The sequence below is a fragment of the Solea senegalensis genome, linkage group LG14 (genome assembly GCF_019176455.1).
Source record: "Solea senegalensis isolate Sse05_10M linkage group LG14, IFAPA_SoseM_1, whole genome shotgun sequence".
Lineage (NCBI taxonomy): Eukaryota > Metazoa > Chordata > Actinopteri > Pleuronectiformes > Soleidae > Solea > Solea senegalensis.
In genome coordinates this window covers 24,385,965-24,404,417 of record NC_058034.1, presented here as the reverse complement: position 1 = coordinate 24,404,417, position 18,453 = coordinate 24,385,965, and the positions used below count along the sequence as shown (strand labels likewise).

Genomic DNA, 18,453 nt, shown 5'->3' with positions numbered 1-18,453 from the left:
TAACTGTGATTTCTCTAAAAAGGCCTGGTTTTATTTAAAAGAGAAAAGTTGCAGTGTTTTCACTGTGAGATGTGAACGTGCGCCGAGGTAAGTGCCTGGTCAGTGATAAAATCTGCTTACACAGATTGTGATGGGTTACATTTAAACCACTGATTAAAAGGCGTTTCAACTGAAGAGCGATTTCTCACCTGAAGCAATCAGCTCAGCAGAAGCCCCTTAAGAGACAGACGCTTCTGAGGCAGCACTTTATCCTGCGTGCACATGACAGCTGCCCGCGCTGCTCAACCCTCCATGTTTTCACGGGATGAAACTCAACAAATCTGGCTCCCGGCTACACTGTCCGACGTTCGGCGTCAAAGCTCCTCATCACTGACGGAGATGTTGATGAAGTTTGCTGATGAATCACAGTCCGTGTTTGCAGCACAAAGGAGCTTGGAAGAATGGAGGCGCAGCTGAACCCTACGGCGAGGACGACATGAGCAGCGGATGTTTTTGGCGGACGATTTTACTGCTCCACTCACTGGAGTTTAAAGCGGCCATTTTAAGTTTCGATGTCATCAGCAATTTAAAAACTACATTTTTGTTTTTTGGTTGCTGAACAACATCTTTTATTCTTTCATCAGGGAATATAGAGGGATCAGGGGAAATTCTAATTGTCATATTAGCATAAGAGGACCCCCCACTGCATTCTGGGATATGTTTTAAACCCCTTGAGTGAGATGGTTGTGCTGGTTACTTAATAAATCAAACATAAATTTCATTTTAATTCTAATCGTCAGTGTCAAATCTAGGCGTGTCACGATTATTACAATATTTGATCACAGTTATTTGTTCTCATCAAATTTCTTATAGATAATTGTCATTAAATTGTCGGGAAATTTTCATCACTGTTGCGACTTTTTCCTCATCACGACCTGTTTGACTGGCATTCTTGCAGAAATGTCAGGGATGCCATCTGGCTGTGCTTAAAGGTCCAGAACAAGATATCTCTGTATTAGTGCAACCTCCCATACCCCAAATTAGGATTCTACCACCACAAAAACACCAATTCTGTTTCCATTTATAGCACTTGTGTCATATTTGTTTCACAGTAAATCAGTGCTGTTTAATTAGTATCAGTAGAGATGTTGCTATGTTGTTTATGTGCGCAAAATACCACGTGGAGCGTTGTTATCAACTAGCTAACGGTGGCTAGCCCAAGATATGTTGGCGTTTCCCACTTCTCAAACAGAACGTGGTGAACTTCCGTGTTCCGATGTAAATGGAACGCAGCATTTGTTCCAAGTGTAAGTTAGATAAAAGTGAAATCACTGAGCAACAAATATTGACGTAATATTGATGTGTCACATGATTCATGTGCAAGTTCATATATTCCATAGCTGCCACTGGGCAAGAACATTTTTTTGTTTTTTGTTTTGTTTTTGTCACTTAACAAAAGGCCCACCTTAGAAAAACCTTAGAAAGTCTCCAGTACCTTAAGAACACTTTTGACTGCCATGTCTCCAATACCAAATACCAACGTATTTATCTCATGGAGACGCAGGAACTACTCAACTACGGCCAGAAAATAACAATTTAACTCACTGATGGAGGAAACAGTGGATCAGCAATTCCTGGGCGATTTAAAAACGTTCATTTTCTCCATGGGGTTCGGTCTGGAGAGTAAAAAATTTACAAACTTCAGTCCAGTCCAGCAGGTGCATCATAGATACAGTGTATACACTCACATTATAAAGACAGACAAAGTCCTGTAAAGTGTCCTCACAAGCAACAAATATTAAATATAAATCATTAACCTTTGTCTTCCCCAGAGACCCCAGAGTGCTTCATATGCCGAGATGTTGAACTTCATGCCTCTGACCCACTGAGGAATTTCTGTGACTGCAAAAACTTACTCGCCCATCACGCGTGTCTGTCCACATGGATCCAGACGGTAAGAGCAACTTTCCACGCAGGAATCCTCCATATTTTTCCTTTTTTTTTTTTCCATTTTGTCAGAATGTGAAAGGCGTAAATTGCCGGATTTCGAACAGCGGTGAATAAATGTGTTTGCCATGTGAGCATTCCTTATTGAGACAAAACGTTGCTGTTAGCCTCAAGGTAATGAGCTACCTTTCAAGTAGCAATACCAATTAGTTTTAATGAGGGTTGCTAACAATGATAATGCGTCATTGTTATACGGCTGAAACACAGAGGCTGAAATGGTGAGAAGTGCCTGATAATGGACTGGCAGAAATCCAGGAAGCCATCATGCACCTGACACCTGTCACCCACTGCAAAATAACCCATTAACATCTGGAGCAGTGCTTGAACCAGCAGTTGCACTGATGCAGCGCTCTCTGCTGTAGAGTAGTCAGAGCTCTCAGGTAATGAAATGTACATTTCTGTAGGTGGTGTGTGTCTCTGTCATGGTGCTTATTGCTCTTCGCACTATTTACTCTCCCACCATTATTCCCGAGCAGCGGCAGCTACTGTTGCTGCCAGAACAGAAAAGAATATATAATTATCTAAGTATGCCAAAAAAAATTCACAGAAAAAAAATGCAAAAGTAGCTGAAGAGGCTGAAGAGTTGATGTGGAAATAAATATTAGAGTGCACATTTGAACACCTAAATAGCACTCTGTGCAAGACCTCAAGGGCAGACAACATATTGTATTAATATCTGCAGGTTTGCACGTTCAAAATGTTGCACTATACGCTGTTGTTTTAATCCCATTTTATTTAAAAGGCTTTGCTTGAATGTACCTCTTTCTTTTCAGCATTACATTTCAGAAGCTGCAGTCCTACTTTTGTTGTACATAAATTATGCAACAACTGCAAAGGTGATGATTTTATCCTGCATCTGTTGCATGTAACAAACAGTATAAGAAGAAATGGTGTAGAGTGGTCAGAGAGCCGAAATACTGCAACTCTATGTCGTTTTTTCCTCCATTTCTGAATGCTATGCTTCATTACAGTAAGTCCAATTTATATAAAAAGTCAGAAAATAACATTTTAACTTACTGATGGAGGAAATCAACAACCTCTGAGTAATTTCCTCTATGCAGTTTTTCACATCATGTCAATTTTTATATACGACGAAGAATAAAATTGTATATTATCCTTCTCCTAATCAGTTTACCCGTCACGGGAAATTCTCCTTAGCCCAGAGAAATCCGTCGTAAAATGTCATTTGTGGCTTCAAATAAATAGTTTTTGGCTTCAGAAACTCCATAAAATGTAATAATAGAAAAGCCTGAGCGGCAAGTCTTCTTCAAAACATTGACATTTACCAAACAGGTTGCATTATTGAGATGTTAGGTTCAAATATTTGAATCTTGATCAGAACTGGAGAAGCCTCTTCAACTTTGCAAGTCCAGTTTGATGATCCATTCTCTGACAGTGAGGGTATCTGAGAATCTGCTGCAGCCATTTTGGACTATTATCTTTCAAATCTCAGGCAGCTTCATGACAGTGATAACACTAAATTGTGCAAGACTCGTTTGGACTCTGGCGCCAAAGAGCATATGAACTGAAATCCCTTTTAATCTGTGTCACTAATGCATCAGTACAGCACCTGCACTTATGCTTTTCTTCCCCCAAATAATCACATGTAGATCTAATTCTGTATCAGAACACACAGGCGCCTGCTCCGTATGTGGTGGCATGCAATCATCGTACATTATAATCAAAGATAAAAGTGCGTCTGCTGTTGAAACACGTGTCGGTGAGACGTTCCACAAGTGCTGCACAACATGCTACATCAGACCTTTCATCTGCACCACCCAGCTGTCAGAGTGAAGAGCCACTTCCATTAAGTGTGTGTCTTCCCACTATACAATTATATACAGACACACACACACACGCGGAGGCTCGGGGAGCCTGCACACACACACACACACACGTTGAGTCTCGCTTTCAACTCAAACACAACTGCGAGACGCAGACAGAGAGAGGGAGAGAGAGGGAGTGTGACCTTTCAGAGTGCTCGGGAGGGGAGCCCCGCTCCCTTTTACGGAACAGAAATCAGCAATTGACCTGTCACTTTTCCTCTGATAGCCATCTCTGGAAAGCAGGTCATGCACATATGTCTAAAGTGCCTCTTAACCGCATTTTATGAAGCCAGAAAATGTAATCCAATAATGATTTTGACTTGCCAGTGAGAGAGCGAGAGAGACAGGGAGGGAGAGAGAGAGAGCGAGAGGGAGGGAGGGAGGGAGGGGGAGGATACCACTCTTAAAAGCAGCTTGAACAAAGAGGAACGGGCAAATTCCAAGTCGTTATTTAATTTCAGAGACAACAACAGTGCAACACAGATGTCGTCACTAAACAGTGAGCACAAAACAGCCGCCACACTTCACTTCCACTGCTCTTTGAATGCAGTATATGGTCGAGATTACACCGCAACTCACTTGTATCACACTGTACAATTATCATATCAGTCAGACTGGAACCAGACTTGTTAGTATGACTGATGATACTAAATAGAATTGTTGTTAAAGCTGGATTAACACACACACACACACACACAGATAATGTGGGTGGGAGTAAAATTGCTCTTGCATGTAAACATTCACCTGGACTCCAAACTGGTACATGTTCCACTGTTCCCACCCCCCTGGGCTTTCACTGGGAGATAATTGAAGAAGCTGGTACACAGCGGAAGAAGACAACAGTGAGCATAACATGGTATAATCCACATCGGTGCATTTTTGGACTAATGAGGAGACTGGATTTATGCTCTGTTAGCTTAAATAATTACATATTGTTCAGTTAATGGATGGTAGAAAGACACAGGATGATACTTTTACCAACGAGCTGACAGCTTATTTTGTTCCGTCAGCCGGAAAAATGCCTAAAAGGGGCAGATCGCCACCTAGTGGACACACTTTGTTCCATAAATCGATTCCACGCTAGTTCATGTACACGGAGACAAGGACAGAAGTCCAATTAAACGGTGCAGTTAATCTACAATCGTAGCTCGACTTAATTGTGCATGAAAACATAGTGACAGTGACAGAACATAATTAACATGGGAAGTTAAATGAATTGAAATAAAACCATAATTGTACAACTAATGGGAAATAAAAATTAAAAAAAAACAAAGTAGAAAGTAAGAAAAACATTGTTCAAACAAATTCAATTTAAATCAAACAACCGTAGTCATGAAGACTATTGAGTCAACATGACAAAATAATGATCCGCGTTATCTGTTCCACGCAGATGAGCAGAAAGTAGAAATGTGACATCACCTTAAGAACAAGCCAATCATATTATCTATTCTGCAATCGAGGCCTCAAAAGAGCAAATTTAACCTTCTCCAAAGTCAGACGCAAACTTCAGTGTGTCTGCAGCAGAGCTCTATATCTGAGGGATTATCATCTGCACTGAGGCAAACCATATGCCCGCCCTCCCCTCTCTCCCGCCTCATTCAGGTTCCCAAAGACAAATAGCATGGCACAAAACTAATTAGTAACCAGGAACTAGTTAGGAGATGCCCTTTTGAAAAAACATGTCCTGAGGCAGGATTTAAATATAGGGACAGAGTCAGTGACTGAGTGTGCCTAGGAGATCCCGGCCTCCAGGCGCGGCAGCACTATGACCCCTGACCCTCATTATAGGCAGCGCATTCCTGGAGGGGTGAAGCCCCTCGCAGCACAAAGTACAAGGGCATGGGAGGATGCACGGCTCACACCGCACACCAGCCGGGGACAGCCTGGTGTGTCTCAGTCGCCGCCCGGGCCAAAAACACGCCTGAGAGGATACAGAGCGACGCAGGGTTGTGGAGAAGATTGGTATTCATTTGTTATCAGCGGACACGTTCTCTTTTTTTGTATTCTTATACATCTGTTTTCACTCTTTAGGGTTTTCGGGCTAATGGAAATGGTATTCAGCAAAAACACTGAAAACAAACATGCTCTTGAGAATAATTAATCTCATCCATCTGAAATATAATCCTAGTGGGTTCCAGTTGCATGGAAAGTCAGAGGTTGGAACTGGAGTGACATCACACCAGAGTGCATTCCAGTTTCCACACGAACCTAACACTGTTCCCTGGTAGCATTACAGCTACATTCGCTAACTAGCCTGCCAATGTAGTCAGCTTGATCCACATTATGCGGTATTTTATATTTATTTATTATATATCAGAGCAAAATGTCCATTATTAGACATTATGACATTTTAAATGTGATATTAAACAAATAGATGAATGATGATATTTCACCTTGTTGCTGCAGCAGTACAGTGGCCATACCTGAGTGTGGACATCAAGATAGATAGAAAGATATAAAAAAAAAAATAAAGTTGTTGTTTTTAGAAGCTTGTACGTGTAACAGAAGTTCCTTGGCTCCAGGATGCTGCCAGGAAAGGGCAGAAATATTGCATATACATTCAACTATGCATTTACTTGGGCTTTATTTATTTGTTACATTTCTGCAGTAAGATAAGACCGTGCACTTTGCAAGGTGTTGTTCTCAGATCATATAATTATACTCCATTTCTGTGTGCTTTATATTCGTCTGTCCCAAACATTATATCTGTGGAGGACAGTGCCAATTGCCAAGTCGCTGGTTGGACTATTGACTCTATGCTGCCCCCGCACAATTCCTGCTGGTTGGACTATTGACTCTATGCTGCCCCCGCACAATTCCTGGTGGTATTGCTCCATTTCGTCTGTCATTGTGCCATCACAGGAGATCTTACGATGACGGACGAAATGGAGCAATAGCATGAACACAAAGTGTGGACAAAAGGCTCCACCCATACTCAAATGGTGGCACGTGGTATGTGAGCTTCCTCTGGAGGAAAACCAGAACTACTGTTCTGCTGTATAAACCAGGGTATGTGATGAGACTGGAGATGAGTTAGCACCCTTTTCTGCCCACTGTCCAAAAACATGTAGATTTGGCAAATGATGTGGAGAATAACCTGGTAGAAGATGGATGAGTGGCCTCCTGTGAGAAGTCCATGGCTGACTTTGCTCAGCCTATTCACACCACTGTTAACGTTGGTGCTACTTTGAGAGCTCATGATTTTCTCAGGTGGTACTTGGTATAAAAAGTTTGAGAACCACTAGCATAGAGTATAACTGGGCCTTTAAGCACATGAAAAACACGCTAAGTCGATGAGATGTACATGTAGGCTGATGCAATGTGATGATGATGATGTGTGTATGTTAGCGTCCCCGTGTGTGTGTGTGTGTGTGTCTGCGTTTCCCTTTAATTACACACATGCACAGACATTACAGACACACTTGTACCCTGTCGTTGGTTTACATTCATTAGTTCAACACTCACAGCGATCAGGCTGCAGCGCCAGGGGAAACGGCCCTCTATAAAATCACATTGCCTAATAGCAGTGTTCTATAATTATATGCCATTAACATCTATCAAAATGTGCTCCTGAATGTCTCGCATATTAGCAGTGGACTTGGCACTTAGTGTTTGTACAAATGTCTTTCTTGTTATTAGCGTCTTCAGTCCGTTAGCGGCAGCTTGACGATTATTGGCCTGCGTGTTTTGTTTCGTGTGCTGCTCTGTCATGTCAAGTTGTGCATTTAGTGCTTGCATTAAAACAACATGCAGTTATGTATGTTTAACTGGTGATTACTGAGCGGTACATGCAGTGGCCTCGGAAGAAAACACTGTTCTTTTGTGTGTGTTTGTTTTGTGTTTTGTAAAATTCATTTTTGTTGTTGATTCTTCTCTCAGCTTCCTGATTTGTTCCTTTATATTAATTGTCATGTTTTGTTTTTGGTTGGTTTTCTCACTTTGTTCAGTTATAATCCAAAATATGCTCTGTTTTGTTTTGAGTCCATATATTTAATTACTGTTTTTGTTTTTGATGCATTTTTGAAACGTCTCTGGTCGTGTTGTTGAGTTCCTGTTTTGTGAATTTTTGATTGGTTGATGTTTTAGAAATCACTAAGGTTAACTGTTTTAATTTGTCTTCAGTCCTGTGCTGTTTTGATTTGCACCTTAAGGCTAACGTATATATACAAACGCGTGTGATGCTGTAATTAAATTTGTATTGTTATGTGCAGTGCAGCTTTGTGTTCAAAATGAAATGATTTTTCCAATGAAACATAATTATTTTATTGTTCAAAACAAGTGACAAAGTAACAAGAGGTGCATCTTGAGATATGTTGTTTTCTGTGGTTAAACTATTAAACTATATATCAATTAAATATGTCTTTCTTTCAGGGACAAGGGACTGAAGACAGACTGAGATGTATCATCTGCAAAGCCAAGGTACGAGTGTGTGTGTGTTTGCAAAGTGACATATTTGCTGATGTCTCTGTCTTTTAATCTTCCTGTGTGAAATGTAGGTAGCGAGCGTCGCAAGCAACAGCATTTAAGTCATTAAACAATAGCTGCATCTCACAAATCAGATTTAAACGGAGCAGATCCATAATACTAATGAGCAATCAGGTCTTTGTTTTGCTCTGTGATTTAGCTGATTTAGCAGCAGTTGTGTTGCTTATGAGATGTAAGCTGTCTTTTATTCCTTATTATTGCAGCAGAACACTCACTGTGTCTGAGGAGGGGAAAATATTACAATATTTGGCAAAGGATAGGAGCCGTGTAATGGCAAAATCTGTATTCGTTTCATGAGCAGAAATTAATCGTGCTTTCCTCAGCTACATTCCCAATGCAAATTTTTCATCAACACATTTTGTCTCGTATTTGCGGGTTTATTTGTATGAAACGGTGGAGCTGATGTGTCATCACAGCTGGGGTTACGCGCAGGATAAGGCCGCCACATCACTAACCATCTCAGATTAGGAAGTATGCTGTTGATGTGTTGTATGTATTCATGCTTGCACCGTGGGTCAAAGCAGCACAAGCTGTCGACAGCGTGTTTTATTCATTGTTTTGTCGCCAGCTTTGCTCCACCGCCTGCTCTGGTGTGTGCATGTATGGAAGTGATACACGCTGTAAGCGGGGGGAAATGTCACAGTAACTCTGACAACGACCTTTCGGGATTTTAAAGATGTTTTAAACATGAAATCATGAAAACACACACGGACAAAACATGCACTGATGAAAGTTCAATGAAGCCTTTGATTGTTTTATTCATCACGGAATTCCTGGTCATTCATTTGGGGTCAAAAACATTGACTCAGTGTGATGTTGTCTTTTATAGGACAGAGGACAGAGTTTCGCTGGTACAGAGTGATGATGATAAGATGTACCATTGTTGCTATGAGACTTGCTGCAAGCTGCGTTGTAGCTGTTATATCTGCCTGACAACTCACGGAGCTGGGAACTAGCCCAAATATGCACCTACACTTTAGCCGAAAACACCGACAAAACCCACAGCTACCAATATTTGTAAGCGACTGTAAAAGAAAAGCAAGCCAGAACTGCGAACTATGTTGCCAACAAGCAAGCTAATCTCATCTGATAAAAAAAACCACAGCTTTCTCTTAAAGTTGATGCTAACAACGGCCATCTTGTGAACTTGGGGGACAAGTAGACAAATTGGAATTACAACTGTAACACACTGCTAATACCATCAGTGTATTATCTTCCACTCCCTAACTAGTTTTTTCATCAGTATGTTTTCACGTTTTCCTTTTTGGGGCTCTCAAACTAAAGGGTTTGCAAACTTGAAGTTTAAAGCAACTGTTGATACTGTGACGTCCCGAGCTATCGTGTTGTGTCAGATACTTGAACTTTAATAACCGTGCGTGCTAGTTTACTGATTTAACTATATTTAACGATATTTCAAGGGAACTTGTGGAAACACTACTCGGAGCTGTCATGCCAACCTGCAGACTCTCCCCAGACCATAATAATGTAAGTCAGTGTTGTTAGAATTTAAGTCATTTTCAGTTTCCCTGCCACTGTTTGGCTGCAGGCAAACACATTTGTTAGTTACAACCACATCTGCTCTTCTCTTACCTACGAGGGGACATTTCTCGCACTTTTTGCAGCTTCTCCAACTGACTGTTGCACTCGTCTTCATCCATTATACCAATGACATCGCCATCAATTATTAATGGCGAGCAGTAAATGTCCGAGAGACATCCCACTGAGAGACCAAACAGCCGTGGACAGGAGTTAGTGGCAGGACTGGTGATTGCTGCAAGTGGCAGCTGTGCCATTTAGAAAATGATTGTTGGGAAGCTTCTACTGTATATTGATATGAACTCTGCTGCAGTGAGTTAATGCATCAGTATAATAACATTTTAATGTCTGCGGCGGCACAGCCATTTAATATTTGTCCACAGAGAGATGTATATGTAGATCAGCAATGACTATAATGATGATAGTGATAATCATTTGGTCCTGCACTGCTATCACTCTGTAATGCATTACTGCAATCACCCTTGGTTAACATTAAGAGGCTTTAGCTATTAAGACTTTGAGCAAGTATTGCTCATCACACAGTCTCCAGTTTGATGTTCCAGTCGTTTCATTTCCTACCTTATTTTTGCTGTTGTTGTTGTTGTTGTTGTTGTTGATTATGATGATGAGTTATTCCTGCCTGCTGTTTCCCCTTCTTTGCATACAGGGTCTCAAATGTGGGCCGTTTGTATGAGTTATGCTAATTTGTTGGGGCAATGAATGCATTAATTTCATTAGCACATGGCCTCAAAGCAATAATTACCAGAGTAGGTGTGTCACAAGCAATCATGTTAAAATTTGCCAGTTAATTATTAAGATTTTGTTCTGAGGGACCTGGATTTGACATGAGTCGCCAAAGGGGGGAAGAGAATGAGAGAGAGAGAGAGAGAGGGAGGGAGAGAGAGAGGGAGACACAGAGAGAGAGAGAGAGAGGGTATAAGTTAATGCATTCCAGTGGCCGAGGTTAGGTGCCTGTTGTTGAACTCAGTGGGGGTGGCTGTGGCATTGTGGACCTACTGGCATGATTTTTGCATGTTGACAGCTCACATTCTGGACTAATTACTGCAAATAGTAAAGGGCTAGCTGGTGCGCAGTCAATCCAGGAGGGTGCAATTATAAAGAAAAGGAGGTCCAGAGCTGCCTAATGGCCACCGCTCTGCCTTGATTGGAGCACGGAGGGGATGTTGGGTTGGTTGGTTCAGGAGTTGTGAAGGAGGAAGAGATTCCCAGCTCCCTTCCTCGTCACTGATTAGACCTCATCCAACACAGAGCCGAGGTCAGGAGGACAAGACTGCGTGCTCAATGATGGCCGCATCATAAAAGAAAAATAGTGGACATTGGTTTTAAATGGTTTAAACATTAGAAGTCTAATTATAAAACTCTGCTGTTGTTTTGGTGAGATTCTTCCAATGTCCTGATGTTTTATTAGACTCCACGAGTGAGTAAGAGCGAGGTGGCAGTGCAGAAAGTGAGGGAAGAAGAAAATAGCTGAGTGTTATACGATTAAAGCTGTTTGCCCTTTACTATGAAAGTAGTTACCTCATTAGCACCATGAGAGTATAGTTGCTGGTTGTGTTTAGTCATGAGTAAACACAAATAATCCACCGACTAACAGGAAGTAGAAAATCAGTGTGACATTTGGTGTGAAAGCACCTTAAGAAGAATCCAGCCTCAAACTGGTATTATGCTGCAGCCTAGTGTTAAACATGCGGAAAAGTAACTTCTCCAGCTAATGTAAGATATTTGTTAGTTAGTTAGTTTATCATATTGGCAGGAATTATGAAGCCAAAGGGAAAAGTTGAGTTTCGGGGGCTTGTATCACTGCATGCAACTCTTTTGGAAAGTCCACTTTCTGCATTATTTGTTCAGACCTCAACTCCCATTGTACAGTGAGCTAGAAACTAATCATGAGTGTGCTGGCGTTTAAAAGAATTCTGCTTTGTCATTGTCAAGAACAGGAAATAGCAGCTTCCTGTGGTTTGCTTGTTTTCTTCCACATCACAGTGAATATCATCTTAAAAATGACATGCAAGCATGGTTTCTACATGACTCATGCAACTTTAAATCTCCTGACATACTTGCCAAACCTTCTCCACCCCACGTTGCTCAAGTGTCTCCTTAAAGGTGCCTGTTTCACACTCCCATCCCCCCTTTAGGAGGAGAAAAATGTTAATCATGACTTGATTTTATATGGACAGGAGATTATCCGTTGATTTTGATGAACACAGCAGCTGCCAGGCTCTTCATTTGACTAAAAGCAGGACGTTCTGCTGAGGCCTCTTGTATGTCACTAAGCTTCTGTCAGGACGGAGCTGTGACAGGAGATGACACATGAAAGGAATTCCTCCTCATGGCTTTTCCAGGACAATGAAACACAGCCTTGAGGTAGTGTGTGTGTGTGTGTTCCTGTATGGGCATCTCTGTGAGGACCAAAACACTTAGAAACCATAGAGGGAGGACATTTGTCTGGTCCTCACGTCCTGTCATCACTTCAAAAAGCTTTTCCAGGATTAAGACTTGGTTTTAGGGTTAGGGTTAGAACTTTAGGACCTGTAGTCCTAAGCGGACCAAAACCTGGTCCGAATGAGGCAGAACCTAATTTCTGAAGAACTATTTTAGAATTAGAATTGTGGTTAGGTTAGGTTAAGCTAAAGTTTAAGTTCAAGTTTAAGTTTAAGCATTAATGGTTAAGGTTAGGGATAAGGCCTTGGTAGGCTGTCCAATGCACATCTTAAAATGGATATAATTATGACAATGTGTGTGTGTGTGGAAACATTACAATGGACTGGTGACTGTCTAGGGTGTACTCCGCCTTTCGCACCATGTCAGCTGGGATTGGCACCAGCGCTCCCCACGACCCTCCTGTGAAGGATAAAGTGGTAGAAGATGAATGAATCTATGAATGAATGAATAGAAAAGATGTGGTTGGGTACAATGTTTGGCTATATATTGTCATTATATTAAAACTGATTGAATGCCTTGAAGGTGAAAAACATAACCTGAGATTATACTGATCCTAGTCTTGGTGTAAATCTTTTCTTTCTTTTGTGGACAAATGGCAAATCCACCCGAGCAGGATAGGAAGACAAACACCGCTACAACACCATAACATATTTGACTTAACTACATCAACAACACTCTTGCAAATCCAGCATTCTCTTCTCGTTCTCTGGCCGGTTGGTGAAACATCTCTTTCTTTTTATTTACAGTACATATGTAGTTTTTGAATTACAGGGAGAAAACACTGTCTCGTGCTGTCCGGACCTGGTGGGTGTTGACGGATTGCGTGAGACGCGGACTTTTAAACAAGGTGGCAAGTCAAATTAAATGAAATACAAAACTAAAAATACCCTTTAATTCACAAAGGAAAGAGTAAATCATCCATATATGGCAGTACATGAAACAGACTTAGGCTTTGGTAATTTCAACCTTTTCATTTAATCTCCAAGTTCTCCTTGCTTTAACTGCCATCCGTCCCTAAACACAATTCATTTGTTTAGAAGCTTCTTGTGTGTGATTCAATTAACTTCCCCTTTAATTAGCTTTCAGGCATCCAAACAGAAATTGATGGAGAATTAATAACAGCTTCAGTCGTTCACCACATTGTTTAAAGCCTACAAACATCCCCACACACACACACACACACACACATACAAAAACAAAAAAAATGAAGTCAAAGTCTGTCCCATTTTCCAAATTTCTTTTTGGTACTTTTGATACTATGACTGTGAGGAACATGTGGTCACACTGACTGTGTGGTCCTCACTCTTGGTATGCAGTTCATCTCTTTGTCAACACTCTGAGACATTTGGTGCAAATCTTCTCCCCACAAAAACACAGCAGAGGCAAAACACACATCAGAACGAGGACAGTATGTCTTACTAATTTCCTGCTTTTGCAACAAGATGCCTGCAGATTCGATATGTTTACGTCTCTCCAAACCCATCAAATCCATAAATCTGTGGCAAAAGATTAAAAATAGAGTGTGCATTCTTCCCACTTATTTATTCCTGCACTGAAGCACATGTTTTACAAATCAAAAACAAGCCTGTTTCTCTGTGTGTGGGTATGGCTCTTTGTCCAGGGGAAAAAAAAAAAAGAAATCATTTGCAGATGGCGTTACTACTTAGGTAGCTAACAAAGGATGAGTTGTGAAATGGCAGGAAATGATTGCTGCTAAAATTAAGGTTTGAAGTTCACATATCATTAACGGCCACGAAATCAACTTTTCCTGTGACTGTTCTTCCCTCCAGAGTCTTTCTTTGTCTTCAAACAGCGCCAAAGCAATCATTATACTCAGACGTAATGCACCATAATGACAGTCATTTCAGTATCAAATTTTCAAATGTTAGGCCTTAATTCATTGTGGTTAAGTAGCTTAGTTGTAATTCACATTTTCTCCCCTTCTTAGGAGAGTGCTCCAGGAAAGAGACGGTCTAAAGAAGGATGCGAGAGTGAATGTGGTCTTGCAGGAACATTTGAAAGCCTGTCTTCATTTAACTGAACTCACTGTTTCAAATTCACAAGGCCTGGGCAGCATTCATGGTGGCAGCAAAACAAAAATACAAATCTGTCTGTTATTTATCTTGTTTACGTCGTTTCTATTGGTTTCGAATCTTTCTTCTTTTGATATATGCAGTAGGTCCAACATGGAAAGAATTAGCTCCATGAATCCATCCAGTTTTTAATATTTCCATCCCATCATACGACCATGAAACTGCCATGTGGACTTATGTAAAGGTAAAGCAGAGATACAATCAAAGTTGGGGTCAGTACGTGTGGGAGAGCTAGCAATAGCAGGCTACAAGCTAACAGTAAGACAAAGTTGTCAATCAGTTTACCCCAAAAACACACTTTACTTTGAAACAGTGTGGCACAACATTCGTAGTGTCCTCTTTATAATGATATTTGCTTGTGTAACCTCTATGATGTCAGATGTGACTACATTGAACAGTCATCCAGGTCATAGTCACCTTCTCGAGTTAGCTGTGGGCGACTGGACTCGCTTGAGTTCAACTGAAACTTAACTCGCCTACAGTTAAGTAGAGAAGATAACAAGACATTAAAGGTCCAGTGTGAGGGAATGAGTGACATCTAATGGTGAGACTGCAGATTGTAACAAAATCCTATAAATCTAGACGCACTTTTACGGTAGCAAATGTCATTTACAGCCAGGGTTCCGCCTAGAAACTCCAAGTTAGCTCGCGAGCTACAAAATCCAAACTCTCCTATCGCGTGCAGGAATTCATTGAAAGACAAGTGTTTATCCCGCCCCTTGGATTGAGCCCTGCCAATTGTGTGCCCAGTGGCCTTCACATGTAAAGGATGATTTTCATATTCAGTTGTTTGTCCATTCAGGCTCATGTAGAAACCTGATGATATGGTAGCCTCCGTAAAGCAATGCAGTTGCTTAAAGTATACCTATAAAAGGTTTTATTCAACTTTTTAAACAATTTATATTTTAAATCATTTAAAATCTAATTGAACAAAAACATACCTATGGCTAGTATAAACAGTTTTGGGCATTTCATGTTCTCTTTTGGCTGCTCTCTCTTTAGGGGTCGCCACAGTGGACGATCCACATATTTGATTTTTACACCATCCCTCCCATTTATCCAGGCTAGGAGTACACTGGGTGTGGCCTCTGTGGCTGGGGTCAGTGTAGAGTGTCCAATTAACAATGAGCAATGGGGATTGAGTACCTTGCCCGGTGGTACCCCAGCCCTGGGCTTGGTGAGGATCCGAACAGGCAACCCTTCAGTCTTTTTCCGCTTCCACTTGACTATTATAATGTACATTACATACTGACTTACTGACTCTAACCTTACATACGGTGCTGTTCATTAATCAACATTTGCCGCTGACGATCAGTATTGTCATCATAAAGCCCCCCCACAGTCGTCACGCACACACCCACACACACACACACACGTATACTCTTCTGCTTCCAAACTGAGCTGTAAATTCTGAGAGAATCTGACACCGCTGCCCGAGGCTTACAGCAGAATGCTAACGAGGCCGCGTCGACATTTCCATCACCACACAGTCAGTCGCACCATACATCAGCGGCTCGGCGCTGAGCATCTCCCAGCGACGCATGGAGTCGCTGACAATTTCAGACGCGACACTTTATTAGCGTCCCTCCCATCTCTGCCGCGTAATGAATGAGGCCATTTAAAGTGGATTTACGATATCCTTAAAACTTGATTGCTCAGAATTTCAGAATTATTCATAGGAGCGACGCGTTGTTTGTCACGCGGCGCGTGCCGTTGCGGCGGGAACAAATGGTTTTGTTGTAGTCTTCCAAATGAACTCCCTTTCATCCACTCTTCCAGTGCGCCATTTGTATGCACTTCTGTCCACGCAGAGGCAGTAATTAAAGGCAACACGGCTCAGGTGACAATTGAAGTTTTCCTCCTAATGTACCAGGATGAAGCAGCAGCAGTGGATGCACACACACACACACACACACACACACACGTATTGTATTACACTGCAACTTTTGCTGAAACAAAGAGTGCACTGTTCACACGCAGACCCGAGTGTCGCTCTTAGCTGTTTAGATTTTAGTTTTCTGGGTTTTTTTTTTCCTTTTGTTTGTAAGTGAAGACAACACTTAAGGAATTATATTATCTCCCTTCCCTCACATTTCCGTACTTCCACCATGAGAGAGAGAGAAAGAGGCTTCCTCGCCTCGTTACTAAGATTATTGTGCTCACTTCCTGAGGCAGTGTGACCATTCTTTGTGTGCGATGCCCAGATCGTCTCTCAATTACACAAGGATCCCGAGGCAGAGGGTGGGGACGCAGGAGAAGGACCAGTTGTGTCCACACAAATGCAGTGTGCACACACACACACACTCATAGCTGGGAGGCATGGCTTATACTCAGCCACAGCCAAGAATGAGGCCTCTCTGGATAGATTTACACACAAATAAAACCAGTCTTATCTTGGCCCACATGTGAACGAGAACTGATTACACGGTCTACATTTCAATGTCCAGATTAAATGGAGTCAATTTCCTATATGGTCTATTTAAATCCATTTCAACCTGCAAACACAATGAAACCAAATCTGATATTACTGCTCAGTGAGACCTCAAGTGAGCGCCACTTGAATCCAATATGAACAGTTGAGGGAGGGTTTTAGAGGTTCAGGATGTGCACTTTCTGATGTTTTGCATCAGCGTCGGTCAAACTGGAAGCTGAAATTTAATATTTTTTATGACATTTTGAAATAATATCTACCATGGAAATGTATTCAGATCAGATCCATCCTAAAATAAATATGCCAAATAACCAACATTACCATATTCTAAAAAATATTCCCTGTTAAAATAAAAGGAAATTATATATGTATCCTACATTTAAACCACAATTATTTTGGTCAGGGTAATTGTAACGTGATTTTTTTTTTTTGTTTAATATTGTTCTAAGCCTACTTAACTACTTTCATTAGAAATCGCTATCAGTTTTTCATTTTTATCATTTAATGTTGTGCCATTAATAACCACTTTATGTTTAAAATAAAATCATTCTGCAATTAATTCACTGAATCGTGAGAAAGTTATCGCAAAACAAAAACTCTTTATTATCCATTAAGTGTCTTTAATCTAAATGTGTGTGTGTGTGTGTGTGGGTGTGTGTTTGAAAATCCCACACAGCCACACTGCGATGCCTGAGCAAAGCTCTTGATTAGTTGTGGTTTTATGTTTGAATGGTCCATTTAATGAGGTTATGTATGAGATAAAGGGCGGCTAAAAGTAATCACAAGGATTATTTACTCTTGTTAATTGAGGTTCCATCTTAACACCACAACTAAAGGTTAATGTTCTCTTGGTGGATTATTTACCGTCTCCAGAGGCTGGCCCACTCCACACCCACAGTGGGGGGAAAAGGGGGAGATGCCACAGGTTTTGGGAGGGGAGGGGAGGGGTTAACTATGGCAGCTTCCAATGTGAGAAACTGCTCATTTAACGCCTTTAATTTTTCCCCAGAAAACCAAACTAACTACAGATGGCGCTGTGCTAATCATACTGTATAATAAAGTATAAACTGTAAGGGATGCACGATATTATCGGCTGATTTGATTCTATGATATTCTTCTATGCTACGTGACAGTAGCTCAGCTGTAGAGAAAGTCTTCTTTCAACTGGAAGGTTGTGGGTTTGATTCCCAGCTATGCTAGTCTGCATAATGATGTGGCCTTGGCTACATGTGAATGGGTAAGAAAGATGTCAGGAAATGCACAGCACATACAGTAGATGGACTGTATCAATGGGCAAATGACCATTTATGTGAGCGTCCTATAGAGCTATTATTTTTTTTTATGTTTATTTATTTTGCAGAATATATATATGTATATATATATCTACATCTGCTTTAACATCCATCCATCTTCTACCATTACAAAGGGTCGCAGGGGGGAACTGTGCCAATCTCAGCTGATATAAGGCGATATACGCGGGGTACACACTGGACAGATCACCAGGGCCACACAGAGACAAACAACCATCCACTCTCACACCTATGGTCATTTTATAGCAGGGGCCTCCAACTCAAAATGACCTGGGGGCCAGTGAACTTCTAGTCTGGTCAGGATGGAGCCAGGTCATGTGAAA

The 18,453-nt window shown here is 41.2% G+C and overlaps 1 protein-coding gene across 1 annotated transcript in view; it reads left to right on the top strand.

Moving 5' to 3' along the window:
- LOC122780307 overlaps positions 1 to 18,453 on the top strand; it is a 78,519-nt gene that overhangs the window by 8,684 nt on the left and 51,382 nt on the right. The window contains exons 2-3 of the mRNA XM_044043163.1: positions 1,812 to 1,933; positions 8,184 to 8,231. Coding sequence (XP_043899098.1) covers positions 1,812 to 1,933; positions 8,184 to 8,231 — 170 coding nt within the window. The remainder of the gene's footprint in view (positions 1 to 1,811; positions 1,934 to 8,183; positions 8,232 to 18,453) is intronic.